The sequence below is a fragment of the Anolis sagrei genome, chromosome 2 (assembly GCF_037176765.1).
Source record: "Anolis sagrei isolate rAnoSag1 chromosome 2, rAnoSag1.mat, whole genome shotgun sequence".
Lineage (NCBI taxonomy): Eukaryota > Metazoa > Chordata > Lepidosauria > Squamata > Dactyloidae > Anolis > Anolis sagrei.
This window is the reverse complement of record NC_090022.1, coordinates 147,556,054-147,573,422: the sequence shown is the minus strand read 5'-3', so window position 1 is coordinate 147,573,422 and position 17,369 is coordinate 147,556,054. Positions and strand designations below refer to the sequence as shown.

At 39.8% G+C, this 17,369-nt stretch overlaps 1 protein-coding gene across 1 annotated transcript; it reads left to right on the top strand.

Annotated features, from left to right (window-relative positions):
- The first annotated feature begins 3,090 nt into the window (after nt 1-3,090).
- LOC132768186 (hepatic lectin-like) lies at nt 3,091-15,771 on the top strand. The gene is made up of 6 exons (XM_060763849.2): nt 3,091-3,419; nt 5,186-5,293; nt 7,300-7,374; nt 8,597-8,748; nt 12,195-12,307; nt 14,615-15,771. The coding sequence occupies exons 1-6, from the start codon at nt 3,377-3,379 to the stop codon at nt 14,763-14,765; spliced, it is 642 nt and encodes a 213-aa protein (XP_060619832.2). The 5' UTR covers nt 3,091-3,376; the 3' UTR covers nt 14,766-15,771.
- Nucleotides 15,772-17,369: the final 1,598 nt, after the last annotated feature.

The following is a 17,369-nucleotide window of genomic DNA, read 5'->3' as shown; positions in this document are numbered from 1 at the left end:
TTTCGTGTCAAGTTACAGACTGCTTCTAAGCTGTTACACTACTATGGTGGAAATTAGATGCTTTCGGGTTTACAAGGCCTCTGATACTGGCCCTGATAACCTGATTTCATGTTAAGGATCTGAAAGGACCACCCGAATGTCAAGGTCAGCAGGTAGGCTGCCATATATGGATACAGAGAGGAACAGACATGCACATCACATCACACTTATTGGCTTCTTATATATGTGCTAGATTAGCTTACACATGCCTATCTGTGGCAAGTAGATATTGAACCAACAGTTTCTATGCAAAGCATTAGGCAGAAATAGTGGCTTGCTGTTTGGATGGATAGATAGCCTTGTTTTCCAAGGACAGTGCTCTCTTCAATCTCTGTTTTATTGACTAGTTCAAGCCCTACATTCTTATTTGCAATATACTATGATCCTGTATCCACAGAACAGGTACCCATAGTTTCAAATTATCTGCATACAACAAAATAAGCATTCTCTAGATTTTGTTTGTGTCCTCCAGTTTATTTTTATGGTAACTTCTGACAAAATTCATTCACAAGGATTCACCCTTATCCATGGTTTCTTGTTTCAGGCATGTATCACGGCAGAGCACCATAAGTACTGCTGTTACATTGTCAATAACTTAGGAGACAGTGATTCCTAGGAAGAGAATATCCCCCCCACTGCATTTTGGGGAATGAAAGGGGATAACTTTGGAAAAGAAACTTATCTGTCATCTCCAAAATGCAAGGGGGGTGTTTCTCTTCAGCCCCCCCCCCCCTCTCCTTTATTCCTCAAGCCTTCTCACTTTGCTCCAGCAAGAGCTGGCAACCCCATGAGATCACCGAGTTCCACTTGTGACATCATAAAGTTCCAAGTTTTGTGGACAGGAGTCTTGGCAACTTCCTACTCAGGTGGGCCACAGAACAAGGCAAAAATCTGAACTGAATGAGAAAATAAAAGGCAAGGATCCATACAATGTTTAGTGTGGGGAAGCAACCAGCTGGGACAGGCAGCAGATTATTTGAGTGTTGTTGTTTTTTGGGGTTTTTTACAAAAATGACTTCTTTGTCATTGTGTTTTCATGCCAGAGGCAGAGAAAGGTGTTTTGTGGGCCTTTCAATTTCATTCTCAGCTTTGGGGGTGGATGGCATTTCGCCCCACCACCCAAATGTCATAGGTCACCCAGGGTCAAGGAAGAGGGTAGAAAATGTGTTAGAAAAGATAATAATAATAAAATGGGTTTTCTCAAGCATTGTGAAACCCTAGGGAAAAGAACTGATCAGAGTCTTTGCAGTTCAGGACTGATTCTATACAATGTTCTCATGTAGATGTTTTGTACAAAAAAATAATATTTTCTAGAAAATGTCATTTTCCACACCAAAACACTATATGTGAATTTTGCACAGTATAAGTCCCAAGCTACGAATTATCTTCAAAAACTGCAAATTCTGGAGCAGTTCTTGAAATGGGAAGAAAATTGTTGAAATTACTCTTTGCTTCCTCTGAGGAGAAAATTAGCAAAGAATTACATAGCTAGTCCAGGACCAAGGCAGAAATCTGAACCAAATAAGAAGCAATGATTCAAGACTACAATCAAGAGGAAACTGTTGTTCAAGGAAGTCTATGATGGAATAGGTATTGTTTTACAACCTTTCACCTAAGAAGTTGATCCAGTTCCACTATTAAAAAGATAACTCCTTCAGAAGTTCCTGCTTCCTAACTTTTGCATCTTACGTTATGTTTTAAATTATGGTATGCTTTACTATATTTACAATATATTTTAAACTAATTTGATTATCTACTTTTAATTGTATAGTTCAACTAAATCTTTGGAATTAAACATTTAGCTAATTTCCATTTAAAATAATTGTTTGTTGCTTTGACTCCTGTCGGAGGAGAAAGAAAAAAATATAAATATAAATATCTATCCATCCATCAATTCAATAAATAAACAAGTTTTAGGATGGTGAAAACCTAATTTTGTTACATGAATGCATAATTGGGAATAATGGGGAACTGAAGATAGGAATTGATATTATAATTGTTCATCAAGACTTTAAAAAGTTTTGACCATTATAATGCAACAGCGTGCAACTTAGGTTCCGCTATACTAGCTAGGAGCTAAATAATTGCCTATAAGTCCATATTGCCTTTTGGTTCTTAAAAGAGTATCCAAAGGATTTAACAAACAATATTAATATTAATTTTAAAAACCAGACAAAAGCCAAATGAAATAGAGGCAACAACACTGGTGTAATATCTCTTGGAGACAGTACACTTGGGGGCAGGGGGGCAGGCAATGTTATAAAATAATCCAGACCTTCATCTTCTACATTCATTTCTGACTATGTTGCTGAAAGCAGGGAGGACGTTAGAAATACCAATAAATGTTCCAGTTCAGGAAAAAGTGGCTTCTTTAGAATATCTTGGTATCACGCCATTTACGGTTTGGCATACATATGCCCTATTGAGCTTTTAACAATTTCACCCAGTGCTGTGTGTACCACTCTGTACTGACAACCAGCGACTGGGCAAAGAGATGGCACAGCTGGAAATGGTATAACAGGCAACAAGCAGGCTCAAGGAGTGAAATGTTCAAGGGCTTCTTCCCATAGTTGGAAAAGGCAAGTGAGATTAGAAACCATGACCTCCTTCTTTGAAGGTCTGTAGGCAGAAGTTGGATCATGGCCATTTGAGTATACAGGTAGTCCCCATGTTACAAAAGAATTTCTTTTGCCCATGTTCAAAAGATTTCACCTCACTTTCTGTCCCTGTCATAACTGGATTTTGACAATTTTGACTTGTTGCAGAAACAACTATTCGTTATAAAGCTTCAGTTGAGACACCTTTTTCCAAAGATAACTCTTCCAGGAGTGAATTTCCCTTTCTAGGGATAGATTTTTCTCACTTCTTGTCTCATCCCGCCCCCCTTCTTAACTATAAGTCATATGCAAGTTGGTTGTTTGTAACTTGGGGATTGCCGGTATTTTCCTGGTTAGAAGCTGCTTGGACAACAAAGCCCTTACATCTGCTTCCAACTCTAAGGTGTCATGATTCTCTAAAATTATGACAGAGATGTAGGGGATACATATGTAATGCTGCTTACTGCTGCTTACTTTATGGTTTCTGGCCAATAAAATTTTTGCATAAGCAAAAAAGTCATTGCCAGATTTCCCAAGAATTCCCTTTGAACCATAGTTCAAAAGCCTGGTGGCCTGAAGGCAGAGGAGAAGGGATGAAGCCTGTCCCCCTTTTCAAGTTATAGATTAACCATTGTCGTGGAACAGAGAAGGTAAATTGCAAAGTCCCTGTTTTATAAAATCAACATCCGCAAGAAAGGACTTCTACAGCCAATTGCCCCTCATTCTCCCCTCCCCACAAGATGGAGGATGAAAAGTTTCAAGATGACTTCCAAATTAATAAAGGTAAAAATAATTTTGTCATTCTTAGTAGCTGAAGGTTTTAGGTATTTGTGAATTAACTTTAGAGGGACACATCTCTTTGTACACATAGACAAACAATCATTTTAAATTTGATTTAATTTTGGAAACGAGATAATAGAGAGAATGGAATCAGTAAATCAAATGGTAAGTGTGTATCCTTACATGGAACATTAATCTATCAATGCAATGTTTCTGGGTGAAAAAAAGACTGGTCCACATTGGTTAAAGATGAATAAAAGCCCTGAAATTATCCATCCACACATAGTTCCTAGACAATAGAATGTACAGTTATGCCAATCATTTGGCTACAGTCCTTCTGGCTATATTGGGACACATTACATTCCTATTTAAACTGTAATAACCATTTCTAAAAATGTACCTAGCATATGCACATTTTTAAAATAACTATTTTAATTTATTTGTTTTAATTATTCAATTTTAATGTATATGTTGTTTTATGCTGATATGTGTAATATGGTTAATGTTCTTAATTTATAGTACATGTTATAGTCTAGAAATTATGTTTTGGTTTTCACATGTATGTACAGCATCAAATTTTGCCGTTATTATGTTGGAAATGACTTTGAGTTCCCCTCAGGGGTGAGGAAAGCAGTATATAAATGCAGTAAATAAAATAAAATAAAATAAATAATTCAAATTTAGGCCTTCTTTGGTTTTCACTTTTGGAAATGTGTCCTTGACTATCCTAGTCCTTCCTTACAGATCAACCAGGCAGCAACTATGGCACAAATGGGTAATGACCTACATGCACAGCAAGAGCCTTAAGAAAGTGAACCACAAAAATTCTCTGATATCATATATGTCAAATTTACCTAGTTGGATGGCAAGGGCTGCACTGGTGTATGGTCAATGCCATAGTAAGTGCACTGGAGAAAATTTGCTCAAAACAGGCACTAGAAGGGCTGGTTTATCTTTGGTTCAATTGATACAGATCTCCACACTTCTCGCTGAATAAGGTTCAAAAAGCCAATGTGTACAAGTGGTTTGAGCAATGGAGAGTATGACTCTGCAGAACAGAAATAACTGGGTGCCCCTGGACAAGCCATGCTCTCTCAGCCTTAGAAGAACATAATGGCGGGAGGATTCCTCTTAATACTTCCAGTTAGGAAAGCGTTAGGAGGGGGTTGCCATAAGTGAATATCAGCTTGGAGGCACAGAACAACAACAGAGTCATTCATATTTTGACCATTGTTTGAGTAACTGCATAAAAATGTATGAATCAAGTATTTAGTGTCAGAGAAGATGGAGAGATAGGAAAATAAAGTCACATACGATTTATATTCTGCTATCTATTGACCTTTGCTCCTTTTATATTCATTTACTTATTGTGGGAGGAGCCCCTGGTGGTGCAATGGGTTAAACCCTTGTGCCAGCAGGACTGAAGACTGACAGGTGGGAAGTTCAAATCGGGGAGAGCGCAGATGAGCTCCCTCTGTGAGCTACAGCTCCCCATGCGGCGACATGAGAGAAGCCTCCCACAAGAAAAGTAGAACATCAAAAAACACCCTGGCGTCTCCTGGGCAATGTCCTTGCAGATCGCCAATTCTCTCACACCAGAAGCAACCTGCAGTTTCCCAAGTCGCTCCTGACACGAAATAAAATTGGAGGCTGTATATTTGGAATAACACTAGTGTTTCAATCAAGCTGAAGATATTTTCATGGTTCCCAATGGTAACAGATGGGGTTTGCTGCTGTCTCCTTCACCTTTCCTCTTTTATTTTTTAAAGAAAATCATTTTCTTCAATACACCCAGAGGCCTAACTTCCATGTCTATGTGATGTTGGTGGTCTCTTTACTACTGAGCACTATCTTCATGATTGTAGCTCTTTCCAAAGGTACGTGACTTTTATATTTTCTCTCCTTAGCATCCAAAAGATTTCATCTGCAAATAAAGGGATTTCTTGGCTTTGGTTCTGTGTGCAGAGTGCATTGCTTCTGTTTAGTATTATTTAGTTTGCATTAATACGCTTGTTTTTATTTTTTTAATGACTGCACCTTCAATCTACATCCTTGGCAAGGATCAAAGAATCCTACCTGAAAAGGCATTGGGCATCTTACTTAAGTAAAAAATCAAGAAAAATCATGGGCAGCATTTAAAAAAAACAACAACAACAACAACACTAATTTCAAATAGATCCCAGCTACTGTGAGCCTGTTTAAAGAAAAAGAATCCAAATAATTAAATTGCAAACTGGTATGACAGTTGATCCATAGTTATTAGTAAGGCTATCTGGTGTGTGTGTGTGTGTGTATGCAGAGCACTATCAGAGATTGTAGTGTCAAAGCATTTTGATTAAAAGGGAAATTATATGATGTTTTGAGATTTTAGCCATCACTTCAGATATTACCCCTAGATGGAGGGATCTCTTAGTGGTACTAGTCAAAAGGTGCTATATGTGTATTCCATTGTTAAGTCTTTAATTGATGTTTCTGATAAGAAAGATGATGAAAGAAACAGTATGAAAGTTATAGGATTTCGAGGGGGGGTAAGGAGGAAGATAGAATTTAGACAGCATGACATGTCTAAATGAAAGGTCCTTTCTACCTTCCTCCTTACCCCCCCCCCCCGAAATCCTTAAAGCATAACATCTGCAGGATAAAATAATAAAATAATAATAATAATAACAACAATAACAACAACAACAACAACAACAACGATAATGACAACAATAATGATGATAATAATAATGCTTTATTTATATCCTGCCCCATCTCCTAATACGGGACTCAGAGTGGCTAATAACATAAAAGGCAAATTGTTGTGGTTCAGTCTGAGCCTGAGTTTTCTGAGCCTGAGTTTCCTCAGGACGAGGAGGATGATGGGCTACAGATTTCTAAAAATGTTCCAGTTAATGAGGCAGATGAAGCAGACATTGTTGATTCTGAAGAAGAGACAGCATTTCTGTTCCCCAGAAAAAGGAATGTGGCTTTAGATAAAGATAGTGAAACTTCGCAGCTCCAGGTGGAAGCTCCTTCTGGGAACTCAAGGCCTCTTGGTTCCCAGGGTGACCAGGCCCAGCAGGGCCAAGATAATGAGCTCTCCGGCCTTGAAGATAGTGGAGAGTTGATTAGAGAGGACCATTTACAATTAAGAGTTCGCAGAAGCGCACGCCTTGCGAACAAACGTGAAGCTAGAGGTCAACTTAATGCTTTCATGTTGGGAGAACATATTTAATGATCTGGTCGAAAGGCATTCTTTGTCAGTCCAATGATGCTTATACCCTGTTAACTTCTGTAGAAATACCTTGGCTTTTGCTGAAAGCTTCTGGCTTTTGGGAACTTTGATTTTGGCCCTGATTTTTGGAGACCTTGTCTTGCTGCCATGGACTCTTGTTTGACCAATGCTAAAGGACTATGCTTCATGTTATTTGCCTTTGGATTTTGGGAACTTTGCCTTGGCATTTAAGACTCTGTTTTGCCTATTGAACTTCCGCATCTTTATTTCTCTGCTTTGATTTTGCTTTTTCTCAATAAACTACAAAACCTACAGCCTTGGTGTGTGGTGGTGTCTTAAGCAAGGTGAATCTATCCTGAGTTGCAACACAAATATTGAATGCTTACATGGAAGCAGTCAGTTCTACAGGTAGTTTTACAAGGTCTTTAGCCTTCTCTGCCAAAGAGTGCTCATGTCTCATCAGACTACATGAAATCAATTATATTGCTATTTTAATTCCATTGCAAAATAATACTTGTATATTTATTTATATCTTCATATATGCATTTATCTATATTTATTATTTTCAAGATATGTCCCAAAAAGGAAGGAGACAAGTTATTTATTCATTTGCATTTCTACTCTAAAATTCTGACACTCCCTTCTTTCCTCCCTTCTCAATTTTAGGAACAACGCTTTCATCAGACCTGAATGACCTGAAAATGAAGCTCCCAAAACAAAAGCCTGAACATGATTCTGAATGCAAGTCTTCAACTCAGCATCAGCAGATATCCAAAAGTCTCTGATGGTCAACATAGAAGGCATTGGGACTAGATTCTCCAATTTATGCCTAGTTAAAGCAGGAAAGGGCACCTGGCAGTACTCAGTTATTTAATTTGCAAGTTTTCAAAACTTCCTAACTGGCTGCATTATAGCTAGACAATTGAACTCTCAAATGCCTCAGCAATAGGACAGTAGCCCCACATCTGAGTCATGCTAAAGCCAGTTAGGAATATGGCCAGTTTCCACACATTTCAGCATCTTTGTTTTCCCCTTCCAAAAGACGGAAAAACAACATCTACCCCATTTATTGCCTGTTTACTTCCTGGTTGTTGCCATGTCGCTGAGCACAGCAGCTTGGGAGAATCAAGCCTCCCTCCTGCTCCTCTTAAGATGCCTGGCTCAGCCACATGGCAGCAAACAGGAAGTAAAAAGGCAGTAAGTAAGGATGCGTGCCATTTTTCTGTCTTGCAAAAGTATAGGGGTGCTAGGTCGAAGGACAAACAGCTACCTCACCTCCCTAGGCTACCTGAGCCCAGGAAGCACACAATGACTGTGGGGGCATCAAGCTTGGGTCCTATACAGGAATCCAGGATCAATGTCCCCACTGCGTCAACATAGGGGAAGGCCTAAATTATGCTGCAGAATTTGGAGCTTCCTTGTATTATTTTTTTTAATCCAGGGTGTAGCTACATTGAGCAGTTTACCCTGGGTTAATGTGCATCAACCCATATACATTATGTGGACACACACACAGGCTAGTATGACTCTATACTGCATTAAATGGCACTGTAAAAACATCCTCAATAGCACTAGACCGTGGCTTGAGAATTTCATAGAGAATGTTGCCCGAAATCCAACAAGAGAGATCTCTCCTGGCTTTGCACTGCTTAGCTACATCCCAGGCATGCAAGTTGGTTAGTCTGAGTTAGAGATACACCACAACTACACTGTGGCTCCATTTGTCCACTATTTTCAGACCCTGTTTAGATCTGGGTGTGTGACACAGGGCACATCCACCCTGGTGGGATCCTAAGAATCTGACTTAAAATTTAACTGGGAAGAACTATTTCTAGCTCACAGATACTGAATCTGGTGGACTAGCTACAACTGAAGGTCATAACTTCCAAGAATATTTGAGGGGCAATCACTCTATATTTTTTCACCTTGCTTCAAGCACTAACATCTATTTTCCTTTGCCCAGTGTTCCCATGTGGTCCCAACTCTAGAGAATGGGAGTACTGCAATGGAAAATGTTACTACTTCTCCCTGCAGAAAGCTTCCTGGACGCAGGCTAAGCATCAATGTGAAGACATGCGTTCTCGCTTGGCCATCGTGGAGAATATGGCTGAACAGGTAAAGGGGGGGGGATGTACCATATATACTCGAGTATAAGCCGAGGCATCTAATTTTACCACAAAAAACTGGGAAAACGTAGTCACTCAAATATAAGCCGAGGGTGAGAAATGCAGCAGCTACTGGTAAATAAAATAATAAAATTACATTAATTGAGCATCAGTAGGTTACATGTTTTTGAATATTTACATAAAACTGTAATCTGTATATATAATAAAAGAGAGTGTTTGTAGTGGAAGGGCAGAAGTGTGGAGGGCGGACGTGTTTGTGGCAGCTTTCCGATTGGCTAGCCTGAAAGTTCCAAGATTCTGATTGGCTGCCGCTGTGGAGCTATTTGCATATGGTCTCTGATTGGCCAGCATCAATAGGAGCCCCTGGTGGAGAAGAGGGCTCATGGCAGAAATGGGGCATGACAGAAAGAAATTTGCATATGGTCTCTGATTGGCCAGCCTCAAATCCAACATTCCGAGATGAGAAAGAGAGGAAAGGAAAGGCCGGGGGCTGGGTCAGAACACTCCCAATACAGACCGAAATAGGCACACAGAGCCCCCATCACCCACTCGACATCCTACTGCAGTTTGGAGGACTATGAACCATGGATGATGGGACTTGCAGTACCATCACTCACATTCTGAGACCGCTGCTAACCTCATCCAATGACTGATCAGGACCAAACTTGGCACATAGACCTCTCATGACCCACTTTACGTCCTGGTGTGGTTTGGTCGGGGATGGACCATGGATTATGGGACTTGCAGTACCATTGCTCAATTCTTGAGACCACTGCAACCCTCATCCAATTACCGATAAAGACCAAACTTGGCACACTGATTCTCCATGACCCACTCTACATCCTGGTGTGGCTTGGAGGAAGATGCACCATGGATGATGGGACTTGCAATACCTGCACTCCCTTCCTAAAACCATTATAACTACCAACAATGATGGATCAGGACCACAATTTACACAGAGAGCCCGCATAATCCACTCTACATCCTGGTGCGGTTTGGAAGAATTTGAAAATGGATGATGGGACTTGCAGTCACTTCACTCACTTCCTGAGACCACTGAGATCCTTGCCAATGACTGATCAAGACCAAACTTGGCACACAGAGTCCCCATGACCCACTCTACATCCTGGTGCACTTTTGAGGAGGACAGACCATGGATGATGGGACTTGAAGTACCACCACTCCCTTCCCAAGACAGCTGCAACCCTCATCTAATGTCTGATCAAGATCAAACTTGGCACACAGAGCCCCCATGACCCACTCTGCATCCTGCTGCAGTTTGAAGGAGGATCGACTTTGGATGATGGGACTTACAGTACCATCACTCACATTCTGAGACCGCTGTTAACCTCATCCAATGTCTGATCAGGACCAAACTTGCCACATAGACCTCTCATGACCCACTTTACCTCCTGGTGTGTGTTTGGCTGGGGATAGACCATGGATTATGGGACTTGCAGTATTTTTGCGCAATTCCTGAGACCACTGCAACGCTCATCCAATTACCGATAAGGACCAAACTTGGCACACTGAGTCTCCATGACGCATTACATCCAGGTGCAGTTTGAAGGAGGGTGCACCATGGACGATGGGACTTGCAATACCTGCACTCCCTTCCTAAGACCATTACAACTGCCAACAATGATGGATCAGGACCACAATTTACACAGAGACCCAGCATGACCCACTCTACATCCTGGTGCGGTTTGGAAGAATTTGACAGTGGATGATGGGACTTGCAGTACCTTCACTCACTTACTGACACCACTGCCACCCTCATCTAATGACTGATAAAGACCAAACTTGGCACACAGAGCCCCCATGACCCACTCTATATCCTGCTGCTGTTTGGAGGAGGATGGGCCATGAATGAAGGGACTTCAAGTACCTTCACTCACTTCCTGAAAATAATGCAGCCATTATCCAAAGACCAATACAGACCAAACTCGGCATACAGAACCGCCATAACCCACTTTCTCTAATAACCCGGGCAACGCCGGGTCCCCAAGCTAGTTTAAGATAAGACTGTCCAACTCTGATTAAATTATTATTCTAACCTTCACTGTAAATGTGCTTACATATCTTTCCAATAATAATAATGATGACGATGATTATGATGTTAAAAAACCAAATATAGTTCGTCGATGTTGCAATCGCAGGCGACAGCAGGATCGAAGAGAAACAACTGGAAAAGCTGACACAATATGAGGATTTAAAGATCGAACTGCAAAGACTCTGGCACAAACCAGTAAAGATGTTCCTAGTGGTGATCGGCACACTGGGTGCAGTGCCTAAAGACCTTGGCCTGCACTTAAACACAATCGGCGCTGACAAAATTACCATCTGTCAGCTGCAAAAGGCCACCCTACTCGTATCTGCACGCATTATTCACTGATACATCACACAGTTCTAGACACTTGGGAAGCGTCCGGCGTATGATCCAATACAACAGTCAGCATAGTGATCCGTTTTGCTGTGTACTAACCTTGTTGTGTTAATAATAATAATAATAATAGAGTAGAATAATGTAAATGTAATAATAACAGTAATAAAAGAGTAAAATAATAAATGTAATAAAAACAATAATATAGAGTAAAATAATACATGTAATAATAATAGAGTAAAATAATGTAAATGTAATAATAATAATAAATAGAGTAAAATAATGCATGTAATAATGATGATAGAGTAAAATAATGTAAATGTAATAATAATAATAGAGTAAGATAATACATGTAATAATAGAGTAAAATAATGTAAATGTAATAATAATAGAGTAAAATAATAAATATAATAATAATATTAATAATAGAGTAGAATAATGTAAATGTAATACTAAATAGAGTAAAATAATAAATGTAATAAAAATAGTACTAATAATAGAGTAAAATAATTTGACTTGAGTATAAGCCAAGGGGAGCTTTTTCAGCCTAAAAAAGGGACTGAAAAACTAGCCTTATACTCAAGTATATACAGTACTTCCTTTGGTCAGGCAAACTTGGCAGAGTACAATTTAAACGAGAGAGACAACATATCAGAAGGAACACTCATATACACCACCCTCAACAAGAAGTCCTTTTCCCCCTGTCCTGTGAAACAGTTGGGATTATAGGAGAGTGAAGGAGGAACCAAAAAATGTGGGTACCTGTAGAGACTTAATTCTTTTTTTTTCTCAACTTATTTTTTTTTCTTAAGGCAGACTCTATTCAAGGGCTGTAAAATCATCAGGTAGCCATAGACTGCTTCCAAGTCTACTGATATATTCGCTTATGAATATATATGGTGCCATTTCGGCTATATATAAAGATTTACATTCACATACAGCACATACATTCACATAGATTCACATAAACTATTATCTTCTGACAAACATGGAAGTCAATGTAGCCAGAATTATATTTGTTTTGTTTCTCCCTCTGTTCCTCTCACACTCAGAATTTCCTTCAGACCAGGACCAGGAATGAGCGTTATTGGATAGGACTCAGTGACATCGAGGTTGAAAATCACTGGAAATGGGTGGATGGCAGAGACAGCAACAATGGCTTCACGTAAGCATCAGAATTGATCTGCCAGCTATGTCCGATACAAACTTTGCCAGTGGGAATTCTCAAATACTGAATTAGAATAAGACCATGGTGGTTAGTGCTCCTCTGTTGCTGGTGAACTGATAGGAGAGTCATCACCATGAATCAGAAGGCTATAAGAGGCAGAACCAAAAACCTAGCAATGATTACCACTGATTTGTTTTCTAGTCCTATCTGAGGTTCTCTCAGTCACTATCTCATTAAGAGAACTATATGTTACTGTACAATACATGAGCCTCAATGTATAATGCATCTTTGGATTCTGACATTTGATGTCCTAATTTCTTCTTCACAAAGACCAAGCTTGGGTCCTCCAGGTCAGGAAGATGGTGATGGTAACTGAAACTTCCTTAAGTTCTCTTTCCACAAATCATCTAGAATTTTGGTTTTCAGTACAAAAAAAAGATATACAGTTGACAGGGTTGTTGTAGCTTTTTTCGGGCTGTATGGCCATGGTCTAGAGGCATTCTCTCCTGACGTTTCGCCTGCACTTTGGCAAGCATCCTCAGAGGTAGTGAGGCCTCACTACCTCTGAGGATGCTTGCCAAAGTGCAGGCGAAATGTCAGGAGAGAATGCCTCTAGACCATGGCCATACACCCGAAAAAACCTACAACAACCCAGTGATTCCGGCCATGAAAGCCTTCGACAATACATTATACAGTTGACACTTCATAATTCACTGATTCAACCAGCCATGGCTCAAAAATATTTGAGGGGAAAATCCAAAAAGCAAACCTCGATTTTGTGCACACTAAGTACTATGCTGGTGCATAGGCACACCCTGCCTTCCACCATTTTATAGATCCTCAGGCTCTGTTTGGGTTCACCATTTTATTTAAGTGGCTAAGAAAGAAGCTAAATCAAATATATCAATCTTATAGAGCAGAAAACTCCCAGAATCTCCCTAAATTGTACTATACTATCAAAAAACAATACAAAGCCATGTTAGTGAGAAACAAGAGGGGGAAAATAAATAGAAGATGGAATGTCCTGATTGATGCTTCCCTAAATAACAACTCCAAGCAATTATGGGCCCTGGTCACGGGAATGCTGGGATCTGGGAAAACATCTCCCAAATGCCATATACCAGCACAGGTATGGGAAACATACTTCACTTTACTATATGGATCAAATGAAGAAACAGTCAGAAGGGAGGGGAAAGAAAATGCAGTCATCTCCATTGGTACCATAGACACACCACAATGGTCCTCTGTGACCAGTAGGGAGATAAAAAGTCTGATTCATCACTTAAAAATGGTAAAGCCCCAGGGCCAGATCAAATACCCCCTGAATTTCTAAAAAAATAACATCTCATGGTGGACAGCCTTCCTAACCCCCCTCTTCACACACATCAACCGCACAGCCTTAATTCCTGCCTCATGGTCAAAATCTACTCTAATCCCGATATTTTTAAAAGGGGATGAAAACAATCCAGGGAATTACCGCCCCATCAGTTTACTCTCGGTAGTGGGCAAACTTTATGCTTGCCATTTATATAGCAAGCTTCTAGACTGGTTAGACTCAGAAAAAGTAATAGCTGAGGAACAGGCAGGCTTTAGAAAAGGGAGGTCTACCATAGACCATTGTATCGTGTTAAGCCACCTAGCAGAACAATACCAAGCCCCTCCCTACAAAGGACTATTTACCACGTTTATAGATCTAAAAGCTGCCTTTGACTCTATTCCAAGAAATTTGCTATGGCCAAAACTACAGAAGACCACAACTGATAAAAGATTGCTCTGGTTAATTAAGAGCTTATATTCAAACACTTCAACACAAATAAGATGTGGAGTACAAGGCAACCTCTCAAAACCAATAGAAGTAAATAGGGGGGTGCACCAGGGGTGCATCCTGGCCCCTATTCTGTTTAACCTATATCTGAATGACCTGGCCACCCATGTTTCACTACCAAATGGACATCCCCCTAAAATCTCATCCACCAATATAACCCTATTGTTGTATGCAGATGATGTCCTGGAACCAAACCATAGCAAACATAGTTGTGTTCAAATGGAGGGGCCACCTCCTCCCTCACCCACTCAAACACACACACACACACACACACACACACACACACACACACTGAGCTAGTAGAAATTCAGAGATTAATTTGGATCACAATTACTCACATGGAGATTATTCTCCTCTCCTCGCTCCACTTTCTTGCATAATGGCCCTGACTGAAATTACCACCACAGCTACTAGTAAAAGCAACCGAGAGTCTTTAAAAATGGGGGATTTTATTGTAAAGCACTGCTCTTCAATCATAGGCACTGGTTACAAGGGGAGCCCAATGATGATGGCAAAGTTGAAGACTGTGCACACATCTGGAACAACGGAGAATGGAATGATGTCTACTGCACTTATCCATGCTACTACATCTGTGAAAGGCCTGTGTTGGGAACAAGCCCACAACACTAAAGGAGGACTTAAGCATCCCTTTGAAATATCCCCAAAGTACAGATAATTTATTGGACTAACTGCTTACTGCTGAGAACCTGACTGTAATATATGTACACTGGAAGAATAGTATTACTTTGTTAGTAGGGAGCTAACAATAGCAAAGTTTCAGCTAATGTCTTCCACAATTCTGGTCAGTCTATTAAATTAGATAAGTTCCCTTACTGTTTATGTCACTGCATCAACTGTGGGTCCTAACCCCAAATGGGGTCCCCTTAGTTCAATGTTGAGGTCGTGAAAATTTTGACAACAGTAAAAGTTTTGCCACCTAGTGGGTCTTTTAGACATTTACACAAATCTGTAAACTACAATGTGCAATGTTTTACAATAGACTCTGCAGAAAATATTTCAGTTGTACTTCCTAAAAAGGAAAACCAGGCTGTTTAGCTAGCCTTGCAAAAGCTGATTTATTATCACTATTGTCACTATTTGATTTTACACTTCTTTTATATACCTATATGCTTGGAATTAAAAAGTTATAGCGCAGAGAGGAGTCGCAAGTGGAAAAATTTAAGAATGCCACTGTTACTGTAGTCTGGACCTCCTCTACTATATTTTTGTTGTCTTTTGTCAAATGGAATTAAAGGGGGCACTCATAGGTTGTTGTCTGTTTAAAAAAAAATGGCTGGCCTGCCCCGAAAACCCAGATTTGTTGCTCATTAACAAATATCCTAGTATCACCAGAAGAGCTGAATTATTCTTAATGGTATTAGCAAACCCCCATATGAATTATTATAAAGCATTCTCAAAAGTGTGACTTTTACTGCCTTTACTACTCTAAATTTTAATTTGTACAGGCAAATGTAATAATATCAGAAATCATGTTTAAAAAGTTTATGTTATGTTTATATTTTAACTTCATTATCAAATATTTGTATAATCTCTTTGTTTTTACATTCTGATGACCTATGGTTATTAGCAATTAAAATTTCCAACAACTATAATTCCTCTATATCGGTGACAATTCATTCTCAGAATCATAGACAGTTGTTTCAAGTTGTCCTATTTGAAAATGCAGTCACAAAGGTAGCTGAGTCCTGGCTCTACCTATCATATCTTCACCATATATGAGCTTTAATAGCATAACTTGCAGTTTTTCCCCCTACATTATACATTCCTCAATACAGGCAGTCCCCAAGGTATGAAGAAGATAGGTTCTGTAGGTTTGTTTTTAAGTTGAATTTGATTGATGTGTGGGCTTTTTAATCAACAGTTATAGCTAGAGTTTGCTGAATCTATTTCATAGAGGTTGTTTTTACTTAATTTATATATCTGGTTTATGTAATATGTTATTGATTTTATATTATGATGTATTTTATACCAATGAGACCTGAAAAGCAAGAGAGAGCCAGGAGCAATTGCGCCGCCCCCCCCCCCCCCTTTTTTTTGGTTGTCATTGGTATGTTCTTTCAGTCAGGAGAACCCAAATGACCCCCGACGAGTTTTTGTTTTATTTCTGAAGGTTTTGTGTGTGGGGGGGGGGGGAGGGTTTGTGCCCTTGCGGTTTTCCTAGCTGAATCAGCCTGGAAAACATGATAGGGGTGTCTGGACTGCCCCCTCAGAAGTCCAGGACTTTTGAGGGGGCAGTCCAGACACCGGCCATAGTGGGTTCGGCCTGCACCTTTCTGGAAAGCGCAGATCAAACCCACTATCAAATTAATTTGCTGCAAAGCAGAGTTTTCCTGCTTTGTGGCAAATGCAATCATTTTTCTGTGGGGTGTCATTTGGATGCCCCACTTGAAAAAGCAGGAGGACACATGTTTTAGGGCCTGTCTGGATGGTCCCCCATTCTTAACTATGGGTCATTTGTAAGACTGATTTTTGTAACTCGGGGACTATCTGTATTTTATTTTTACATGAGAATGAAGAGTTGTGATACTTTTCTCCCTTCTGTGGGTGAAAAGGAATATTCCTCTGCAGTATTCTCCCTGTATTTAAGTATCCTAAAATGATGTGGGAAAATGCTTCTTCTATGAAGAATATCTGATTTTTAAAAATTTTAAAAACCTACCCTGTTTTCTGCATACACACAAATGTTTCTTACGCAAACAAACAAATGAAGAACACATATGGGTTGTTGTATGGCCATGTTCTAGAAGCATTCTCTCCTGAGGTTTTGCCTGCATCTCTGGCAGGCATCCTCAGAGGTTATTTATTTATTTATGATATTTCTACCCCACCTTTCTCAAACCTGAAGGTGACTCAAGGCAGCTCCTCACAACCTCTGAGGATGCCTGCCATAAATGCAGGTGAAAAGTCAGGAGAGAATGCTTCTAGAACATACAGCCTGAAAAACCTACAACAACCCAGTGATTCTGGCCATGAAAGCCTTCGACAATACAAAGAACACATGTTTTTCTGTGCAGAATATTCTGCAAGACTTCAAGAAATTGAACATCAAAAGAAAATTGTGCAAGCTGTTGGGTCAGTCCAAAGGAAACACTTTTTAGTATAAACATCTAAGAATATAGTACCATTGCTATCAAGGAGGGCAGTACCCTCCCTGGCCTATGACTCATTTCTTAGGTATGAATGCAAAAATAGCAGCAAGAAGAATGTATTGTC

What these genes read in the sequence shown, in the direction of transcription:
- LOC132768186 (XM_060763849.2), top strand. Translation starts at nt 3,377, where the DNA reads ATGGAGGATGAAAAGTTTCAAGATGACTTCCAAATTAATAAAG. An exon ending in GATTGTAGCTCTTTCCAAAG is followed by an intron (nt 5,294 to 7,299) that starts GTACGTGACTTT and finishes TCTCAATTTTAG; the next exon opens with GAACAACGCTTTCATCAGAC. An exon ending in GCCTGAACATGATTCTGAAT is followed by an intron (nt 7,375 to 8,596) that starts GCAAGTCTTCAA and finishes TCCTTTGCCCAG; the next exon opens with TGTTCCCATGTGGTCCCAAC.